Source organism: Thermobia domestica, chromosome 8 (assembly GCF_964235325.1).
Source record: "Thermobia domestica chromosome 8, izTheDome1.hap1.1, whole genome shotgun sequence".
Taxonomy (NCBI): Eukaryota; Metazoa; Arthropoda; class Insecta; order Zygentoma; family Lepismatidae; genus Thermobia; species Thermobia domestica.
The window spans coordinates 237348509-237370936 of record NC_137461.1 but is presented as its reverse complement, the minus strand read 5'-3'; the positions used below and the strand labels follow the sequence as shown (position 1 = coordinate 237370936).

General features: G+C 34.5%; 1 protein-coding gene across 1 annotated transcript in view; it reads right to left on the bottom strand.

Moving 5' to 3' along the window:
• Positions 1-487: 487 nt before the first annotated feature.
• Positions 488-22428, bottom strand: part of LOC145691961 (protein takeout-like) — a 42227-nt gene continuing 20286 nt past the window's right edge. The window contains exon 6 of the mRNA XM_081767258.1: positions 488-2787. Within this exon, the coding sequence (XP_081623384.1) occupies positions 2636-2787 (152 nt within the window). The 3' untranslated portion in view covers positions 488-2635. The remainder of the gene's footprint in view (positions 2788-22428) is intronic.

The following is a 22428-nucleotide window of genomic DNA, read 5'->3' as shown; positions in this document are numbered from 1 at the left end:
AAGAGATCTCACTTCAGTGTAGTACGAAGTGCCGAATTTATAATTTATTGTGTATATGAGTGGATTAGTAAAATCTGTTGAGTAGGTAAAAATATCTCTTTCAGAGTGAACATTAAATAGAAATAGAAATTGATATAGAATTCAGACAAGTTACATCTGTAGAAAAATCTGTTAGCAGAAAAACGACATGCATAAAACATAACTTCTCAATTCGGAAAAAGCTTTTGATAATATAGAAGCAAAGCAAAATTAAATTTTCAATCTTTTTGTTACAAAAGGAAATTCTCCATCAGTTCAGGGATAGATGTGGGTAAAGTTATGGAAACATCTCTTTTTCTTTAGTCTACACTAGTTTAACACTGTAAAGCAAAACTCACTTGTTTAATTATTAAATATCAATATGTGCATGGAATTCAATAAGGTCACTTGTACAAATTAGTATAAAATATTTATTTAAAAATAGATTTACAATAGTTTAGTTGTACAGAAGGAACAGAATATTCGTCAACAATAATTTAATTGAACAGTTCATCAAAATAATCATATAAAAATATTATTAATAAACATTGGAAAACGGTACTCTTTGTAAAAGTAGTAAAACACTTTCCAAGTACCCGTTCAAGATTGTGGAGTAAAAAAAGTATTTCAATAATAAATTATCATTTAATTACCTGCGCGGCTAATTAGACTGAAGTCATTAACAATCATGAGAGGAAATGGAAGTAAGTCAATCATACATATTGAGAACTTTCGGATATTAGTAATGCGGGTGATGTTTTTATCTCTGACGAGATATATTGATTTCGAAATAGCTGAAAAGACTTACAGGAAAGAACTACTGAAGAATAGCTTAAACGAATTACTGCTCGTCAGAGATAAAGTGCATTATTAACTGTCCGAAGATTTAATCAGAAATGCAGTCAGTACTGTTATTTGAGTGCTCTTTCTGGTAGATTTCGTTATCATAGTGAATGGAATAATTATTGTTTCGGAGTCGGAAAATGTAAGATTTGCCTGACGAGATTCCATGAAGTATACAGAGGTTAATAGTACATAATCTATATTTAAATAGTAGAATAAAGAATGATGTTCCGAAATATAAATTTGTTTCGTTGTAATTCTAATACAATTACACTTTTCTATATTGTTTTCCTTCTAAACTAGGTATATAATAGTACATTCATTTTATCACTAAACCAATATCATATACGTTAAACTTTATGACTAGAGAGAGGATGTTAATCTCATTTTTTTTTCTGGTACCACGGACACAGTGCCCATTAAATACACATACAAGTAATATTATACTTCGTGCTGAGGCAAAAATGGTAACTGTTTTTCTAGCATATTTTGACAATTTTTAGGTTTTAGATAATTTTTCAGGTTTTTACTCATACATTTTTCTCATTTTGCCTTAGTATTGGGATTTTTGGGGGTATATATTGGTATTTCTTTTACTATGTTTTGTCATTCTTTCGATTTTGGCACTATGCTCTAGACTTTGCACCGATGTAAACACATTTTTTCATAAGATCATAATTTACAAGCAAAGGAGTGAGAATCTGAACTATAGACATTAACCTTTGTTTCTCTGTTGTTAAAACAATCTTAGCGCACTGCGATTATATGTAAGGTAAGTGGAAAAAACATGGAGTTTTCATTTTCATTAAATATTCTAAAATTAATTTGTGTATGTGTAATAATTTAAAAATCGTTTCTGATCTTTAAATGTGTTATTTTTACGACGGTCTGTACCTTTGCGGTAAAAAAAAAAAGCAGCGTGTTCAGGAAGCCCTCTCTCCCGAATGTGTCCCTGATTATCACTTTCCAATTTTTCATTTACAATTTTTCATATAGAATTCACATAAGTAGTACGTTGTTTTCGATATACGTAGTTAAGCGCCCGAATAAGGCTGCAGAACCCTAACTTAACCAGGTAAAAAGAGATCATTAAAAAATAAATATGTTATCTCTAGGAAATGGAAGCACAAGCACAACATGCTAATTACATAGTAAACCGAGATACGGGAAAGAAGTGCATTTTACGCTTAATAATTTGCTGAATTTGTCTTACTCATTAAATTGTTGAAATTTATTTTTTATTCCGTTGTTTTCATTTAAATTCAAACTTACATATTTGAAATGAAGAAGCTATCGTATTTTTTCTGGTATAGAGAACACAATGCCGATAATTTGGTATGTTTGTTGTATTCTCTTAAAGTTAACAGTTATTATCACATGTTTTTACATTGTTTCTTTTTCATGTTTTAAGAACATTTTACAGGTCATATACCTATATTTTTCAGATCATGAAATTCCGACCGCTACTTATGCCCATGACAGACCTCCAGTTTGACACACCACGTTACCTTTTTTTGTGGAAATTATTTTTCTCACATTTAATAAACCAATATTAAGTCTCTTACACTTAGCAGCCAGTGGGTCTTCCAGTTCGCCTCCCTTACTAAATTTTACATTTAAAATATTTCCCTATGTTTTTCGAATCTTTAACTTACAAAGTTACATTTTCTCCGCCGATATTTATTTGATGTTTTGTTGACAACGTGTTATTCAAAATATGACAAGAAATTTATGTATATCTTAAGTCCAATAACACAATGTGCCTCAAAGATGGTCATTCTAGAAAAATATTGTCAAAAGGCACCTTAGAAAATACTCTGTTAGACAATTCTTTAAATATTTCCCCAACTGTGGCATCAACAGATGGTTTCAGTTCAGTGTACACAGCGTCCCAGTGGTCATTTAGGAAACGCTCCATGTCAATACCTGAAAAATACATTTGTAAAACATGAGAAATTAATATACAAGGTGTTTCCAATATTTGTGAACATACTTTGAATTGTAAATTTTAATTTCGAACTGAGGGTGATGAAATAGGTTTCTTAAGATTGGGTGAAATCAAAGTAAATACTTATAGGGATGTTCCGAAAGACAGAACCATGTCGTTAAATCGAAAAACAGTAATCGCTAGGCATGGATGCAGAGTGTTATGAACGCATACTCAATACATCCGCCATCTTGGAAACCAGGTGGATCCTCTATCCACCATTTCGGAAACCAGGGGCGGATCCAGACGGACTTCTGGTGGGGCGGCGGGTTGTAATACTGCTACTTAGAGCTACTTTTAAGAGCTCCAAACTCTGGGATGGATTTTATTTATATATAAAATAAGAAAGTTTCCTCTTCCTGGGTAGAATGCAATTGCCTCGATCACCCCCCTCTGGATCTGCCCCTGTTGGATGTTTTCTCTTTTTTCTTCGAAGGAGAAAAGCGTCGTCTGATGCATATCTTAGCATCTGCGTTTACGAAGAAACCAATGTTGAAATTAATTTTGCAAGATGTTTTACAAGGAATGTAATTACATAATGGTTTATTTTTTACCTGTAATTTCCACACTATCTCCATCCATCCCTAGTGCTTACATTTTTCGAACATAATGGTCACATCAAACTTTTGGATCATGCATAACCTATATCTTCTAATTTTTTATATCAACATCTTCAAAAAATATAAAGATTCATCTCTCGAACCATTTCCGTAACTATCTGAAATACCCTAAAGGTGTAAATGCTGGATACAATATTTTTATTCATATTTATCTCTGTACGTTTGAAGCAGATTTTCATCAATAAGCAAGACATTCATTAATAGGTTGCATAATTAACAAATGAATTGTTGTCTAATAGTGACTTAAACCTCACGATAAGTACAATATTTTAAAATATTGCGCCACATCATTATGTAACAAATCGTATGCACTGGTAGAATGACGTGTTACCCAGATTCTGGAACTAGAGAAAGAAACACGGCTATCCGTTACAGTCACAAGCCTCAGTTCTGTGAACTTCCACTTACAGAAAACATTCAATGAGGCACTGCCAAAATTAAGATCTCGTGCAGGCTTAGTAAACTGAAATTTGTCTGAAAGAGTCTTTCAGGAATCTCTCAAGTAAGGTGTAAACAACCGCCTTCTTTGCTTACATTCAAGCAATTTTGACCAAATTTATATTATAATTGTATCATAATGCTGAATTCTTGCTTTCTCTCCAGTTAAAGAATATAATTTTTTTTAATAGTTTCTAATGCATGCAAATTTGTGCCATGGCTAAATGCTTCATAGCTGTCTGGAAAGTTCTATCAAATTTCCCAAATGAAATGCAACCCAAGCTTTGATCGAGTACATTTTTTGAAGTAAGAATAACAGAGACATAACTTTTGTGACAAAAGTTAGCATCAGTGTTCGTAGTTTGACGGAAATTTCCCGAATCTAGGGAAATTTCATAGGTGAATTTAGCAAAAAAGGGAAAGAGCGAATTTTTCGACAACACTTGAAAAATCTAAGGAAATTCCCTTCCCTAGCTAACTGATTGACGAATATCAATGCTTAATTTTCTCTTTCTTCTTCCTGAAAGTAGCATATTTTGCACCCATTGTTGGTTGGATGGAGTACATGGTGGCTCAGTGGTAGAGAGCTTACCTCTAGTGCTTGGTTTCCCTTGTTCTATTCCCAGCCAAATATGCTTGTAGTAAACAACATTATGTCCGTGGATTTTCTCGATGTACTCCAAGTTCCTTCATTTTTTCATTCTTCCATTGTCATTCACTTGCTTTTACCATTAGTCCGTAGGATTAAGTCAAAATTGTGCATTTTATATGTAAAAGCATGAAACTTGTTGTACTTGTTATTTATATAGCATTAATAATTTTGAGCGTTGTAGGCATCGTCGGATTGCCCTTTGATCCGCCATATTGGAAAATGGCGGCCAAAATCGGTTTTTACCCTATAACTTTTAAACGAATAGTCCGATTTTTATTTTTATTTTTTTTATTTTAAAGCTCTTTTTAAGGCAAAACTTTTTATTATAACAAAGATTTCCCTAAACTTTAAGGTTTCAGCATAATTTTTAAAAATTTATTGATTTTTCGATGAAAGTTGATTTCTTCATTCTATAATTTTTATATGGTGCACAAAATCACTTCTTATCTCTGAATAAAAGATGATGATAATTTCATGATCTCTCCTTTGATATATGTTAAGCTATAATTTGAACTACCGTTTCCTCATAAATCGTTACTCAAAATAAGCATGTTAAGGAAATATAAGGTGCTCATTTATAACGAACTCTTACAATTTCAAAGTTACCACTATCCAGTTTCATTCTTTTAGATATAAAATGAACAATTTTGTGTAATCCTCCAAACTGTAGTTAGAATCAGCACTTAAGTTCTTTGTTGATTGCGTCAATTTCTATATATCCTACAGCATTTTGTTTTTGAAATCATGTAAACAAGTTTTCTTTTGTTTAATTTTGTTATATTTGTACAAACCTTAACTTGCAGGTCATAACTCTTTTCTCTTTCCTTTTTATATCTTTTAGGTCTAGAGATATTAGTAACAGAAGCGAATATTATGCACTTCTGAACTGGTGAAATCTACTCTAAAGGTCTTCGCCTAAGATCAAAACATTTCGTAGATCAAACGAAAGTCCAAAAAAGAAAAAGAAAAGAACATTCAAGTTAGTTGAAGGTGGTAGCCCTCCACCCCCAAAACTACCAGAACAGTTGGGAAAAATGTAGTTTTTGTCAAAGAACCAAAGTTGACAAGCTCACTTGTCCGGCGGACTGGGAATCCCGGAATGCAGCTTCTGGATATGGGACAATTGAGAAGAATCTCTTGTCGTTCCAAGCGGTTCAGGGTCTTCCTGAGGAGATAGGTTCACTTGAACGACTGAACGACGGAAGTGGTATTAGAACAACTCTTTTAAAGAACAAAGCAAAGTTCCACCGGGAGTGTAATTTACGTTACAATAAAAAAGAAGTTGATCGAGCTACTCAACATTGGGCGAAGAAAAGGAAGGTGGTGTGTTCTTCAGAAAGCAATAGTTCGGAACAACCAGAAATTGAACAGAACGAACCTTCTACAAGTCGTTATACACGAGGAAGAGGTGCAACCTCACAAGAAAAGTCTGAAAAGACGTGTTTTTTCTGTGATAACAAAGATCCCCTGCTCCAAGACAAACCCCTGTCACTTGTTACGACCTTTAAAGTTGATAGCCGAGTGCGGCAGTGCTCTGTGAATTTGCAAGATGAATCTCTCATAGCAAAATTGAGTGAGGGTGACATGATCACTATCGTCTGTTAGCCTACAGGCATAATTGTGGGACGTCAAACGAATAATTTCATTATATTTATTTTTTTACTGTGTATTTGCGTGTATACTTTTTTGTAAAAGAAAAATGAATGAAAAGTAAACGGGAAAAAGTAGAAGCCAAAAGCAAATGAATAAAACAAATGTGGTTGGTAGTTCCTTTAATATAGTTAAATTAACCTTATCACATAACTTCTGCCATAGGAATTGGACACTCAACAAACTAGGGAAAATTTCATAAGAAAATGGAAAATTTTGTGTCAGTCGAGGGAAATTTTCTTAAAGAAACGTACGAACACTGGTTAGCGTTGCCTATGGAGATATTTTGAGGATAAAACCAATGAGAATTCGTAACATTGACTTTGAGTAATTACTTAAATGACAAGAAGTGTAATTCGAATAAAAAAAATTGCAAATTGCTTATAATCAATTGCGAGGAACAGAAAAACAAATTAATCACGGTAATTCTTAATAACAATGTTTAGTACGCATCAATATTTGTCGAATGGGACAAAAAAAAAAGAAAAGAAAACCTGCACGTTGTTCTGCAGCGTTGGCAGTTGTAAAAGGTAAATTTCCTATATTCAGAAAAAACTAGTAAAATAAAATAGCGCAATAATGTTCCAACAAAAATACTACCACCGTGTAGCTCATCCTCGCACATGTTGGACAATGTGATTTATCAATAAAATATATATTTTTTTTGCAAAAAAAAATTATAAAAATAATTACTCACCTATAAGTAATAATATATACTGGCTTAAGGGGGCAGACTACTAAATATATTTGAAAAACTAATAATTTTTCTTTTGCCCGTTTTTCGTAAGTGGAAAGAGGTAATAAAATGTAACTTACCACAATAATAGATAATGCTATTCTACACCCGAAAATACGGATCGAAAGAATTTTCAGTGTTGCCATCCATAGAAATAACAGTGTGACCAGAATTTGAATTACTCAAAAATCTAGGTAAAGGCAGCAACTAGAAAAATGAATTCAACGGTAATTGATGACCTATCATGCTGTCTATCTTTCTTGTTTACCACTATATTTCTATTTATTTTATAAATTTTACATAAATTATTACAAAATAAATAAGTCATTACAAAATAAATAGAAACTTTATTTAAAAAGTAGTAAACAAGGAACATAGATAGCATGATAAGTCTTCAATTACCGTTGAATTCATTTTTCTAGTTGCTGCCTTTACCTAGATTTTTGAGTAATTCAAGTTCTGGTCACACTGTAATTTCTATGGATGGCAATGCTGAAAATTCTTCTGATTCGTATTTTCAGGTGTAGAATAACATTATCTATTATTGTGGTAAGTTACATTTTATTACCTCTTTCCACTTACGAGAAACGGGCAAAAGAAAAATTATTAGTTTTTCAAAAAATATTTAGTAGTCTGCAGCCTTAATGAAAGGAAAAGCCTGCTGCACACTGAGTGTTCAAAGTGACTTCCATTCCTGCAGACACAATTTTACGCGCCTTATTATGTTACGTGAAACTTTAAGAAGGATGTCCCTGGTATTTGCTTTCACTTCTGCTTTAATGTCTTTTTTAATTGTTCTATCGTTCTGGAGTTGTTTTCGTACATCTTTTCCTTCAAGAAACTCCACAGAAAAAAGTCAGGTGATGTTAAGGCTGGAGAGCGTACAGACCACAAGTTTTTTTAGAAACTACGCGATCACCAAAGAACTATTCTATCATTTCTAAAGTTTCATTAGAGATATGAGACTGGCGTTGTCTTGCTGGAACCAACAGTCTCGCTCATCGTCTTTAATAAGGAAAAGTGTTCCATGATTAAATCTCGATAGACAATGCTATCCACAGTTTTACTTTAAAAGATAGGACCTACAATACGTCGTCGCGTTATCACAAAACACACATGGACCATCTGAGAATGAAGCGGAACTTCATGTAACACATGTGGATTCTCAGTGGGCTATTTATGTAACCATTCAAATGAAACCACGCCCCGTCAGTGTAAAAGACCATATTCCAGGGGTAAAAGTGAGGGGGAACACGGGCGGACGTCGTTCCCCTACTTTCTAAAAAATACAATGGGCAAGGGGAACGGCGTATCGAATATGTGCACACCATTATCACTAATTAAGGAATTGAACCAATGACAGTACCTCATTTGTACTACATTATCAGTTTCCTTTATTTCTTGTAGAACACGAATTCTGTATAGGTGCATTTTCAAATTGTGCACATTTCTGTGAGGGGTAGTGTTAGGTAAGCCGGATTGGGCTGCAAGGTTTCTTGAAATCGTACTCTAGCAACTTCATACGAATAGGTTTTAAAATGAAACTCAGTAATGCCTCTTCTCTCTTCGACGGAAAACGACATTGTAAAAAAAAAAAAAAAAAAAAAAGTCAATAACACTAGTTAACAAATTTAAACTTTTTGTTTGTTACATGAGAAAAATCATCTGATCTTAAAGGAACATTTTGCGCTGAATTCGAATATGCACTCGGTTTCTCTCCATCACGTACAGTTTTCCCGTAACAGAGGGATGTTCGGGGAATTCCCTCAAAAATTTCCCTTTTTCAGATATTTTATTCCCCTAGCTCCTGTCCCCTTACATATAGTAACATAGAAATTATACCTAAGTATACCTTGATTTATATTTAATAAACCCTAAAAGTTTCGTAAAAATCGCTTTGTTCTTTCTAGAGATATAAATATATTTGTATGTATACTGTGTGCACTGTTTATTGCACCTGATAGTAATGCTTTCAGATCTCCTGAGTTGGGGTAAAAACGATTTGCTTTATTACTACAAACACAGACATAAAAATGAATATCTACAATAGTCAACAACACACTTGTATTGCTCTCTGTAAATTAGAAACGTGTATAAAAGTAGAATGTACTTCCAACGTATATTTTTTTAAACGTACAGTATATGTATATCTTAATACATTTATATACAATTCTCCAAGTTTTTTCGTTTTGTTCATGAAATGGTTATCAATATTTGTTATCAAATGTAACAGAATGCAAAAGAAAGAAAGAATGGAATACAGACTCGTTGTTGACAACAATGAACTAATGCAGTCTGAATTTTCCACTACGGTATCGTTTCCCCTCTCCCCCCGCGCATTTCTTTCTTTCTTGTGTTCTTGACACCTGGTGAGGGAGTTTTGTACATTTTTATATTGACGTGTGGTTTAACACTACTTCACTTTCAAAGTTGTCTTTGCTGCTAAGAGTGCTTTCATGTTTGATCTTAACGGCATTATACCCAACTAAGACCAGAAGTTTAGTTTGTGATCAGTACAATGGCGTCAAGAGGACGGCGTTCGTGTGTTAACTCACCAAATAGTTTTTGTTATGTATGTGGCCAGTTTGCAGTTAAAGGACAGTGTAGATCCATTACGCCATCGGTGAAACTAGCATATTATATATATTTCGGATGCCGTGTGGGAGATCAGGACAAAACTTGGGCACCCAACACAGGGGCGGATCCAGAGGGGGGCGATCGCCCCCCCCACAAGAGGAAACTTTCTTATTTTATATATAAATAAACCCATCCATAACAAGTTTGGAGCTCTTAAAAGTAGCAGTATTACCGCCGACCGCCCCCCCCAGAAGTCCGTCCTGGATCCGCCCCTGACCCAACATAATTTGTGCGTCGTGCTACGTCACTTTACTTGTATGGGCCAAAGGGAAACGGAGGTTCATGAAATTTGCTGTACCAATGGTGTGGAGAGAACCCACCAACCATCTGGATGATTGTTATTTTTGTCTCACAGTAGTTAAGGGACATTCTAAAAAAAGCAAATACACAATAAGTTATCCCAATGTTAAATCCGCAATTAGACCTATTCCGCACGGGGATGAACTTCCACTTCCCGAGCCCCCTACCAACTGGGAAGAGATATGGCCAAAAGACTCTGATGATGATCATGACCTTGATGAACCATCGACATCAACATGTACATCCAAGGATCCAACGTTCATCCCTGACTGTGTTCGCGAGCCACATTTCATCCGGCAATGTGAACTTAATGACCTAGTCCGTGATTTGCACCTGACAAAACAAGAGGCGGAACTTCTGGGATCAAGGCTCCAGCAGTGGAACTTATTGGATGCAGAAACGAACATATCAGTGTACAGGAAAAGGCATGTTCAATTTTCAAGCTATTTCTCAATGCAAGATAATGTGTGCGTATGTACGGATATAAATGAGTTGATGGCGGAGCTAGGAATTTCTTACGTTCCAGAAGAATGGAGGTTATTTATCGACGCGTCAAAGGTCAGCCTTAAAGCTATTTCCACTTGCGCACTCAGTGAAGATTAAGGAATCCTATGACACCATGTCAACTTTGCTAAATCTTATAAATTACAAGGACCATTGTTGGCAAATATGTTGTGATCTCAAGGTAGTTGGTATTTTATTAGGACTGCAGTGCGGTTACACGAAGTACCAATGTTTTTTTATGTTTATGGGATAGCCGAGCTGATTACAAACATTATGAAGTGAAGGAATGGGAACCTAGAGTGAATTACGTACCTGGAGAATGCAACGTCAAATACGCTCCTTTGGTAGATCCTAATAAGATATTACTACCGCCACTTCATATCAAGTTAGGACTTATGAAAAACTTTGTCAAAGCCATGGACACATCTGGTGAAGGTTTCAAGTATTTGCGAAATAAGTTTCCTAACCTGAGTGATGCTAAGATTTCAGCGGGAGTGTTTGTTGGTCCCCAAATTAGGAAATTAATGCTTGATGATAGCTTTGACAGCAAGTTAAACAGTGCTGAGCTAGCTGCCTGGACAGCATTTAAGTGTGTTGTGCGCAACTTTCTGGGCAATAACAAAGCTGAGAGTTACACAGAAATCGTACAGGACATGGTACAGAAATACAAAGAGTTGGGTTGTAGGATGTATTTAAAAATCCACTTTTTGCACTCCCACCTCAGCTTCTTTCCTGCTAACCTAGGTGCTCTCAGCGACGAACAGGGGGGAAGATTCCACCAAGATATAATGGCAATGGAGAAAAGGTACCAGGGACGATGGGATCCTTCAATGATGGGGGACTATTGTTGGGGTCTTGTTAGAGAATGCAACATTTCTTACAAAAGAAGGAAGTAGTGTACGTTTTTGTAACCCAATGGAAGTTTCATATATTGTGATAGTTTTGATTGTCTTTCCATGACCTTTTGGTACGTTTGTATTATTGTTTATTGTAAATTGTCACACTTGTAAATTATATTGTATTATATTTTATATATGTGTTTGTGGTAATAAAGCAAAACGTTTTACCTCAACTTAAGAGATCTGAAAGCATTACTATAAGGTGCAATAAACAGTACACACAGTATACATACAAACATATTTATTTCTCTAGAAAGAATAAAGCGATTATTACGAAACTTGGAGGGTTTGTTAAATATGAATCAAAGTATACTTAGGTATAATTTCTATGTTAGTATATGCAAGGGGACAAGATCTTGGGGTGTAAAATAAACGAAAAGGGAAATTTTTGAGGGATTTTCCCGAAAATCCCTCTGTTACGGGAAAATCGTACGTGATGGAGAAAAACCGAGTGCATATTCGAATTCAGCGCAAAAAGTTCCTTTAAGAACAGGTATTTCCTTTTATGTAACAAAACCTTTGTTAACTAGTGTAATCAACGCAACACAACACACAATGAAATTCGATAAGCACCTGAAGCAAAATTCCAACGCAAATAGAGAGTATGCATTTTCTCTATGCCAGTACGGGTTGCCAGCTGTTTGTGAGTAATTATCTTATTATTATTTTTAAAGAAAAATCTTTTTATTATTTTATTGATAAATCACATTGTCCAACGTGTTAGGGAATGAGTTACACTTGTGGTAGTAATTTTTTCTTGGAACATTGTTGCCAGAATGCTCTATTTTATTTCAGTTTTTTTCTGAATAATTAAAAACTAGCCTTTACAAATGTCATCGCTGTAAAACGTTTTTATCCCATTCGATAAATATTGATATGTACTGAACTTTTACATTAAGAATTACCACCACTATTTTTTTTTTTTTTTTTTTTTTTTTGTTCCAGGCAATTTATTATAAGCAATTTTCAAATTTTTTTGGGATGATATTTCTGGTCACTTAAAGAGTTAGTAAAATTCAACGTTACGATTTGTCTTATTGATCTTATTCTCAAAATATCTAAAAAGGCAACGCTAACTTCCGTCACTAAAACCATGCCTCTATCATTCTTACTTCAAAAAATATACTCGATCACAGTTTAGGTTGAATTTCTTTTTGGACACCCTGTAGAAAAGTAAAAGAATAGTTATTAAATTCGATTTATACAGTGAATTTTAACTAGGGCAAGGAAGCAACTATTAACTGGTAAATATAGTAGGGGTAAGTATACACATAGAAAAGCAGCATCTATAAATCTATATAAGAGAGATTGCCCCTAGGCCCTGGGTGGCCCAGTGGTAGAGGTTTCTGGTTCGCTTCTAGTTCGCGCCAATGCAGATTTGTTGTGGACAAATATCGCGTGAGTGAGCTTTCTATAGGTTCTCCCTTTTCCTCCCACTTTCTTCATTTCACCGTTTCATTCAGTTTTATCATCACCGTCTCTTTCAGTCGACAAGGCAGAACTATGGACTGTAAAACTGTGTTTTTCTGGGTAATTTATGAAAAGAAAATGGTGCGGTTTCTATCGAATCGTAACAGTTGGCTATGACAGAACTTTGTCAACGTTCCGCAAGCATACATTGTCAGTACCTATTAAAATTATTTTAAATTAGACTTTCTACTCGAGAATAATATACGAGCTTTCTCGTGAATAAGCGGTTAGCGTACGCGCCTTTGGTGTGAAAGGTCCGGGTTAGATTCCCGGTAGATCTCATGTGATTTAAATCCCACGTTAAGATGTAGGTCCTCGCCTCACATAGTCTCGCTGCTGAAAGGGACTTAAACTCAAAATCAAATAACATTTTTAGTGTATCAAAACTGGAATTTATTTTGTAAAGACTTTTTCTTAACTCATTGCAGTTAAGGTTACTTCGCTAGACTTCCTTGTAGAGGAGGATTTCTCTGAAGCCTTTATCCTATTGCAAGGTACTATACCATGAGAACGGTTTATAGTATTTGAATAAAACGTCTACAGTTCGAAAGACAAAGTGTTCAAATACATACATATATACATACATACACATATATTACGTTCATACCATAAATACTTAATTATCCGTCTCATTTAGCTTAACCCTTTCACAGAGGAAGTCGACTTTTGTCGACAGAACCAAATTTCCTTAACATGCGAATGTCGACTATAGTCGACGTGTTAAAATTTGTTTGTCCGTATCTTGGCTTTGTCGAGAGTAGTCGCCAAAGTTGTACCGTTCATTTTTGTTTGTGTTCTATTGTTTTCGATAAACAATAGAAATCACACAGAAAACTTTTGGCGACTACAATCGACAAAACCAAGATACAGACAAATTTTAGCACGTCGACGATAATCGACATTCGCAGGTTAGGGAAATTTTTTTCCGTCGCCTTCCACAGTGAAAGGGTTAAAGAACATAATCGTGGGACGATAAATTGAAATATTTTATTTCATTTCATTTCATGTGAGACTTCGAACACACCCAAATGAATTATATACGAAAGATCAGAAGGAAGGATTGAAAACATTGTCCGCTGTAACACACGAGGCCATTTAATATTTTATTCATATGTTTCGTCCACTTAAAGCAGCGTTTCCCAACCTTTTTCAACTTGCGGTACACTATGGATGTTACTTGGATTCTCGCGGCACACTTATAAGCATTATTATTTGTAAATATACACCTAAAACACAGTGGCATTTTTTTTGTGTGTGTGTGTGATTATTGATCTCCTCACAGAGAAGAAAGCTCTTTCACTGTTTTTTGCCCTTTGGTAAATCATTATGCTTATTTTTCATTCTAATTAGAAATAGAAAACAATTGCATTGAAATATTGGACTTATGTTTTTAAAAATACGCTTTCTTTTTTAAAAGATGTATCCAACCTTTAACTAAGAAGGAAGATCACTAAATAACGAACGAACAAACAAATCTCTTTTACTCTTTTACTCTTAAAACACAAATGTAAGTAATCTGTCGAAAGAATCGAATGATATTTTAAATTTTCAACTTACGAAATAGTCTGCAACAATAAAGAAGCAATAACAATCATAACAAATACGTTTTTCAACATTAGAAATGTACAGAACAGTAACTCGGTATCTAACTTAAAATTGTAGATTCATAGTGGAGGTTCATAGTAATGTGAAATACAAATATATATTTTCCCCTGCGTTTTGCAATTTGATTGCTATAAAATTAATAATTTTGTTTCGATTCCTCGCGGCACACCAGCGGCCCATTCACGGCACACCGGTTGGGAAACGCTGACTTAAAGCATGAGAATTGATAATAAGTTTGCTGAACTTATAGTTAGCATACAGTACCATTTCTCTACACTCGCAACGCATACATGTTGGTTAATAAAACTGTAAACGTACAGAACTTTCACACTCTGGTATGTTGATCAAATGAATGTTGCCACTAAATGAATGACGTCATTTATTGCTTCAGGTACATACGTATGTCAGCATATGTTGTTTACAAATGTGTTTTATGATGGAACTACCTTGAACTTGTCACTCGGGGCAAGAGTACCATAACTGCAGTTCCTTCTTTCTTCTAAGGTTGTTAAATAACTTCTTTTTCTTTTCTACCTTTCCTTTTTTCCCTTTTTCTCCAAAAGCGCTTGGTTACACGTTAAATAAATGAGTAAGCTATACTGCAAGAGTAATGTAATTTGATATCAGGATACATATAGAATACTAATTAATATCTCCAATGTCCGCTCTACCACAAATGGTATGCTGTACAACCAGAAAAGCGGTTACAAGAGTTTCTCAAATCAACTAATCCGAAATGAGTGTACAATGGGTTTTGCTTAATCCGTTAACAAACTTAGATAGCCCATTTGAAGCAGAGATCTCATTTGAGCAGAGCAAGGGAAGCAATAGCTTCGCCTGATTTTAAGAAGAACATACCTAATTCTTAAAAGATTGTAAACTAATATAGCAAACAATGAGCAATGTCACGTATACAGCACGTGAAGTAGTTTGGTTTTATGGTGTGATATTTTTCCAATTATTATTTAAACCGGAAATAGTAGTTTGATGTATACCAATTCCGGTTTTAGTAGAGGAATTATAATGGGGATGATGAAATATGATCATGGAACGCTTCATTGATTACCGTATCTATTATTGTTGTCACTGATAAGAATCAACGTTAAAAACCGCAAGTGGTTGATTTCTACTACTTCCGGTATGATAGGGCTTAACAAAGAAAATATTATATTTATTCTTAGAATGCTAAGTCGATTCCGTAAAACCATCTCTCGCTACACTATCTTAGTGGTTTTTTGCTCTATGTATCATAGAATAATATTGAAAACAGAAATTGTAATGAATTTCTACTATTTTCGGTTTTAATAGAAATATTAGAATGAAGATAGAGGGCGCCTAATAATTGGGAGCAAAACGTTTCTTAGAATATGTTATAATTTTTATTGTAAAACGATCAACATTAAAGTTTTAACCCTCCTATGGTCCTTCAAATCTAAACACACGCTCATCCTTGGGGTCTATTTGACTCCAATCATTTAATTTCTCATAAGGGCATGCAAACATAAAAGAGTAAATAATAGTTAATCAAGTGCCTTGAGGTGGCTTAATAATAATAATAATAATAATAATAATAATAATAATAATAATAATAATAATAATAATAATAATAATAATAATAATAATAATAATAATAATAATAATATAGGGAAAATATAATATTAGACATTGGGGTCAATATGATACCAAAGTCTGATGTGTCTTATTTAACAACTTTACTTAAACCAGCTAACTTTTAATATTTTGATCATATAAAGAACTAGGCTAGGTCGAGGAATACTAAAATAATCAGTAACCGAAAACATCGTACAAAGAAATTATTTAAGAAATATTATTAAGGAATATGACACCAAGGCCATAGGAGGATTAATTGATTGATTTTTACCGCATCTGATTTGAATATACGGGGTTAAGAGGGAAGATGGTACCTATTCTTAGAAAGCTAAATCGATTCAAGAAAACCGCTTCTCGTTATCTGTTATCGGTTTTGCTCTGTATTAAGTCAACATTGAAATCGGAAATTATTGTGGATTTCTATCACTTCGGGTTTTAGTAGGGAGTTAAAGCTGGAGCTGTAATGTATTTTGGGGATGCTAAACCGGTTGTAGAAAACAGTATGTCTCTATGTGTTGCCGTTTCTGATCTATAGTGACCAATGTTCAAACTGGAAGTGCTTAATTTATTCTACCATTCCAGTTTGAAAAAAATGAAATGAAATCTTTTGAGTTTTACGTCCCACGTTATGCCAGTTAGGCTAAAGGAGACGGTGATTATGAGAAATGAATGATATGGTGGAATGAAAGAGTGGGAGGAAACGGGAGAACCCCAAGAAAACCCACGAGCACTGTGTTTGTCCACCACAAAGCCCACGCACCGCGAGCTGGGATTGAACCAAGGACCCCAAGCACCGGAGGTGAACGCTCTACCACTGAGCCACCGCGCCCCCCATTCCAGTTTGAGTATCTGCTTTAATATAGAATCGGATCCTAACTTTTGACATTTTGTTTTACTAAATTTGTAACTGATTGGTCAACTAGTTCTTGTGCTATTTTGTCTTTCAAACCAACGAACAGGATAAATACCAAACTCCTTAAACATATTATACATTTATGTCGGTGTACCAATTTGCCCCCGTGATAAAAAATCTGATATGATAGTTCGAACGTCTAATATATTCAAAAGTAGCAGCTAGCAGCTATTAATGGCCATGATAATGATGTATAACAAAATAAAGATTTGAGAAAAGTAAACCCAACAAAGTTAATACTAAAAGATAAATTTAAATAACTTCAAATGTTCTTAGATAATCTGTGAAAATTTTAAAATTATACATGCCAAAGAAGCTAACCAAAACCATTATCATCAATGCTGTAAATAAGGCAGTATTGGACACTCGATATGCACTTTTTTTTAAATTTTCAAATACCACACCATACGTATATAAAATTATTATAAAATGGTGAATAAAAACGTCTCTCTGATACAAGGCAGTGATACAATTTTAAATTTATTTCAGGAAATTGGTTGCTTCCCTTTTGATTCGTAGATTGCAAAATACACGAGAAATAGAAGTGATTTCTGACGAAAGTACACTGAAAAAAATCCGTTGTCCGGGTAGCGGTATATTGTATATACAAATATACGGAATCCTCTTGCTTACTACGGAAATCAGTAAAGTGCGTACCTTATACGTATGCTACACAGGCACTGCCGTAGATGTTACATCATGCCGTTGCAGGATGTCTGATATCTAACAGTCTTCCCTATATTACATTCATATCTATATTGTGTTACCTTCGTCAGCTATTTGTTATGTACGTCCAGTGGCGTATTTAAGGGGGTGGCTTCCGGGCTTAAGCCCCCCCCGAAATCTTACTTAGTATAGTAAAGTAAATGAAATAACTTGTAGAATTTTCACATTTCCAGGCAAAGCCCCACCCGAAAGTTAGCAAAGCCCCTCCCGAAACAAAATCGTAAATACGCCACTGTGTACGTCCATTGGTATGTGAGATCCTGACCGCCTGTATTGTTTCATACGGAAACTACGTACAGATGGGACACTTATACAGATAGTATTATAAAACGCGTTTTCAGTTATACGTTTGCTGTACTTTAAGTCCAAAAACTATGAGATTTATAAATGTAACATACGATTTTACGTACGCCACATACAATTTTTTTTTCTCAGTGTAGATCTAAAGAGGAACATTCTATGCTAAAATAGAAAAATATGTGTACCGACTCAACAGTGTTGTCAGAATATAAAATTGAGTTCTGACTATTTTCTAACAATTTTTCGAATGAAATATTTTCCACCTAATTCAACGCACTTTTCATATCAACATATTTCAAGAATACAAACTGTAGATTATCAAAAGTCACTTAAAGAGAACAATTATTAAAGAAGCAGGCCAAGAAAGGAGAATGAACTGAAAATCACTGAAATGAAGTTAGCTCGCTAGTTCTCGGAGTGATCTTGTGGTTAGTGTATCGAATTCCCATGTTGTAGATTAAAGTTTGATCTTACCCATTCCCATTATTTTTTTTTCTCTTTTCGTTTTGTTTTTCTACTGAAAAAAAAACACCGGAGAAAAGTAGAAACTTTTAAACGCATGCGAGATATCGTTAAATAATAACATCAAACCAGTAGCACGTCTAGAAGGTAAAAACTGGGGTGGCAGGCAGAACTCAGACGATGATAAGTATATCATGAGGTTACAAGAAATTTTCAAAAATGGATATAAATAATAGATTAAAATATTGTTATTACTAAAAAAAAAAATAGTAGCCTAGGCTCCTGGCCCCGGGTTAGATCCACTACTGCATCAAGTTAACAAATTTAAGTAATGACTTCGCTATGTTGCTATGTAAGCAAAGGTATAGTGCATGGTTAAGTTTTAAGCAATAAATAAAATAAAATATCTTCTCACAGTAAAAGCTACTCTATAAGATATGTATTGAACTATATACAAAAGCGTTTCGTACGTACATTCTTAAGTGTCAAATAGTCGAGCAAATTTTCAGTGTGAAGTTTGGATTCGTGTAAATAGGTAACTGAAAAGCTGAAGATCTGTTACACTTTGTACGCAGTTTCTTTAATGGGAACGTAATCGGTAATGCGATTCAACATATATATTTGATATTGCATCAGCAGAGTCACGGACGCTCATTGGTAGTGTTCACCTCTGATGTGTGGGGCCCTGGTTCAATCCCAGTTCGCGTCAACTGGCCTTTTTGGTGGACAAACACCGCATATAGGGGTTTCTTCGGGGTTCTTCCGTTTCCACCTACTTTTTTCATTCATCATTTCTTTAATTCTCATTGTCTCCGTCTCCTTTAACCAGGGTTGCCAACCGTGCCGATTCTGTCGGGGCTGTACCGATTTCTGACTTACTTATCCCGCGTCCCGATCGGACACTCGTCGGAACATATGTTGTTCCAATTTATCGATTTTAAAAGTTAATTAATATTTTACTGCGCCAAAGATTTGTATGATGATAGCCAAAAAATAAGACTTGATTTTAGTAATACTTTTTGTCAGTAATTCCTTAACAATGTTATTTGTGATATAAAAAAAATCTATATATTTTTCTCTCTAAACTCTGTTTGTATTAAATAAATTGAAGTAGTTTTGGTTTGAATTTATAGCATATATTCCATTGCTTATAAGTAGTGATGAGCAGTGGGTGGGAAAATAAAAGAAATAAGGAGCCGCATTCATCCGGGTTCATGTTACTCAGCTGATTTTATTTTCATTATTTTCAACGACTCGCCTTACGTGTAGTTGTCTCCAGGGTCTTCAACACTGATTGTCGCGTCCCGATTTTTTCTTAAGAAAAGTTGGCAACCCTGCCCTTAACCTACACGGTATAACCACGAGAAGTAAAACTGAAAGAAAGAAAGATATCGCAATATCTATATAATAGCAGTGGAAATTTCGTTTAGTTTCAGTTTCAGTATTTTGATAGGTTTTCTTACTAAATATCATCATTCGATTGGTATTTAAAGTATTTTGGTAGGTTTTGTTACTAAATGTACAATTCATAAACCAAGAAAAAGGAAACATTTTAATGCTTTCCTTGAGACAGGAACGGGAAAATATATTCCGTAATTAAAATATCAATCAGTGTGTAAATTAGTTTCCCGGGTGTGATACAAATAAGTATTATGTACTGAAATTCAGTCTCTAGTTACTTATTTTCCTTTGTTGTGTCCGAATATTCGAGTTAGTTCATTTAGACACACAATAAAGATTACTGGTGAACAAGAATATGTTTATAATACATAATAGTACTGTAAACGTGAAGAGCAACGTGAAGGGTCATATTACTGCAACCTTGTTTCTTCATCGGAATAAATTAAATCGGACTCATATTTTATATTGTGGCAACACTGTTTTGTCAGCCTACATATTTTTCTACTTGAAGTTAGGTTAGTCCTCCTTAAAACTATTTTAATCGGGAACTACCAACTTTTTTCTAGCATATGGATCAAGGCTTTAGAAATAAGCCTCCAACAATGCCGTTACTTACACTACATAACAAGGTAGCAAAGCCATTACTTTCACACTTCTGTTTGATGATAGTATTTTACAATATCTCACATGAAGTTTTCTACTGTTCTCCAATGTTTTACAAAAATGTCAAAACCAAATGTAGCTGAGGGGAGGAAGTAAGATTCGAATCATAATCTGCAGCGTGAGATTTCGACCTGGTAATCACTAAACCATGCGAGAACTGCTAGCCTGACTTGATCTTTAATGATGTTTTGCTTCACTCTCTTTTCACACATTGTTACTTTAATTATTATTTTGTTTAGTTGACTGTGATATTCTATAGTTTGTGTGCTTCAAATACTTTGATTTGATAAATGAGTTGTACTAGGTTGAAAACTATTCCTTCGGGAAAAATCTTTACAATATTATTTAAGCGTAATTTTATATTCTGATACTTGTATATTTTTGTACTTTAGATTAGAATGGGTCTCTTTGGAACTACTCTTGTTAAAAACCATGATTTTTTCACGTGTATTTCGCAATATATGGATCAAAACTGCAGGGGCGGATCCAGGACGGACTTCTTGGGGGGGGGCGGTGGGCTGTAATACTGCTACTTAGAGCTACTTTTAAGAGCTCCAAACTCTGAGATGAGTTTTATTTATATATATATATATATATAGAATAACAAAGTTTCCTCTTCTGGAGGGGTAATTGCTTCCCCCCTGTATCCGCCACAGCAAAACTGAAGCAATTAATCATTTCAAGAAACACTTAAAATGTTTAACACTGTTACGTGTTAGACATAAGATTTTTGTTCACCTTATATAGTCATCTTATATACACAGTAATATGATGTAGTGTATATAAGATGACTATATAAGTACTTCATGAGGCATCCACAAGCTGCAATTGGAATCTCTCTACTTCGTTTCGTGGCGTAGAGTAAAAAAAAAAAAAAAAAAAAAAAAAAGTGTTGGGTGTATTCCTCATGAATTTCCTGCCACACCATTTGTAGATGATACATAAAACATCGATACTGTCTGCTGGAGAATCATTGAAAATATAAAATTTCGTACTAAGATGACAACACTACCTTACTCACAGCATTGATGATAATGCATTTTGATAGCCTGTATAGTATGTACAATGTTACTAAAATATCTTATAAATTGGTTTGGAAGTTATTTGCATTATCTTATTTTTATTTGTATTATCATTGTCGCGGTTCACATTCCTTAAAATCATGGTGCCATAACTTCATTATGCATGCTCATTAGCAGCTACAACTTTGGAATATGTTACACTTACAGAGGGACTATCCAAATTTGTTATCGGATTACGTAAAGCCCATTTTACGGGTGGAAAGCATTCTTGGTATATGCTTCTTCCGTCAAGTACGTAACCAATATTGATCAATTGTAGCAACTTATAACGGAGAAAATATAATGTATATCACAACAAATGGACAATGGAGGTAACGTGGGAAGAAAATTCCCTCTGAGATCAAAATTTTGCTGAAAGATAATGATAAGTTCAGTTCTTGCATAGTATTGTCCAACTTCTACGTGCATTGCTGATTGTTTTACAAAATGCTACACCAAGAAAGACTGTGAGTGAATGAATTTCATACCACATAATCGCTATATAACTATAGCGAAGTGATCACAATTTCAAAATTGAACTACACCTGTAGGCTTGAGGCATCCACATGCTGCAATTGGAATCTCTAGTTCGCCTCGTGGCGTAGAATCAAAAAAGAAGAAGAAGAAGAAGAAAAGAAAAAGAAAAATGAAAGAAAGAAAAAGTGTTGGGTGTATTCCTCGTGAATAGCTGGCCACACCATTTGTATAGATGATCCATAAGTCATCGACACTGTCTGCTGGAGAATCATGTTGAACAAAATGTCGACTAACACATGTATTTGTGGCTTGGATGTGTAAGGGGCCAATGTCACTTTTTGGCAAAAATGAGATACTCTTCAATTTTAACGTCTATAAATAGATGTTTTCTTATGCAAGAAGAGCAAATGTCAACGCGAAGAAAAATATATAGGCCCTACCATTCATATTAACAT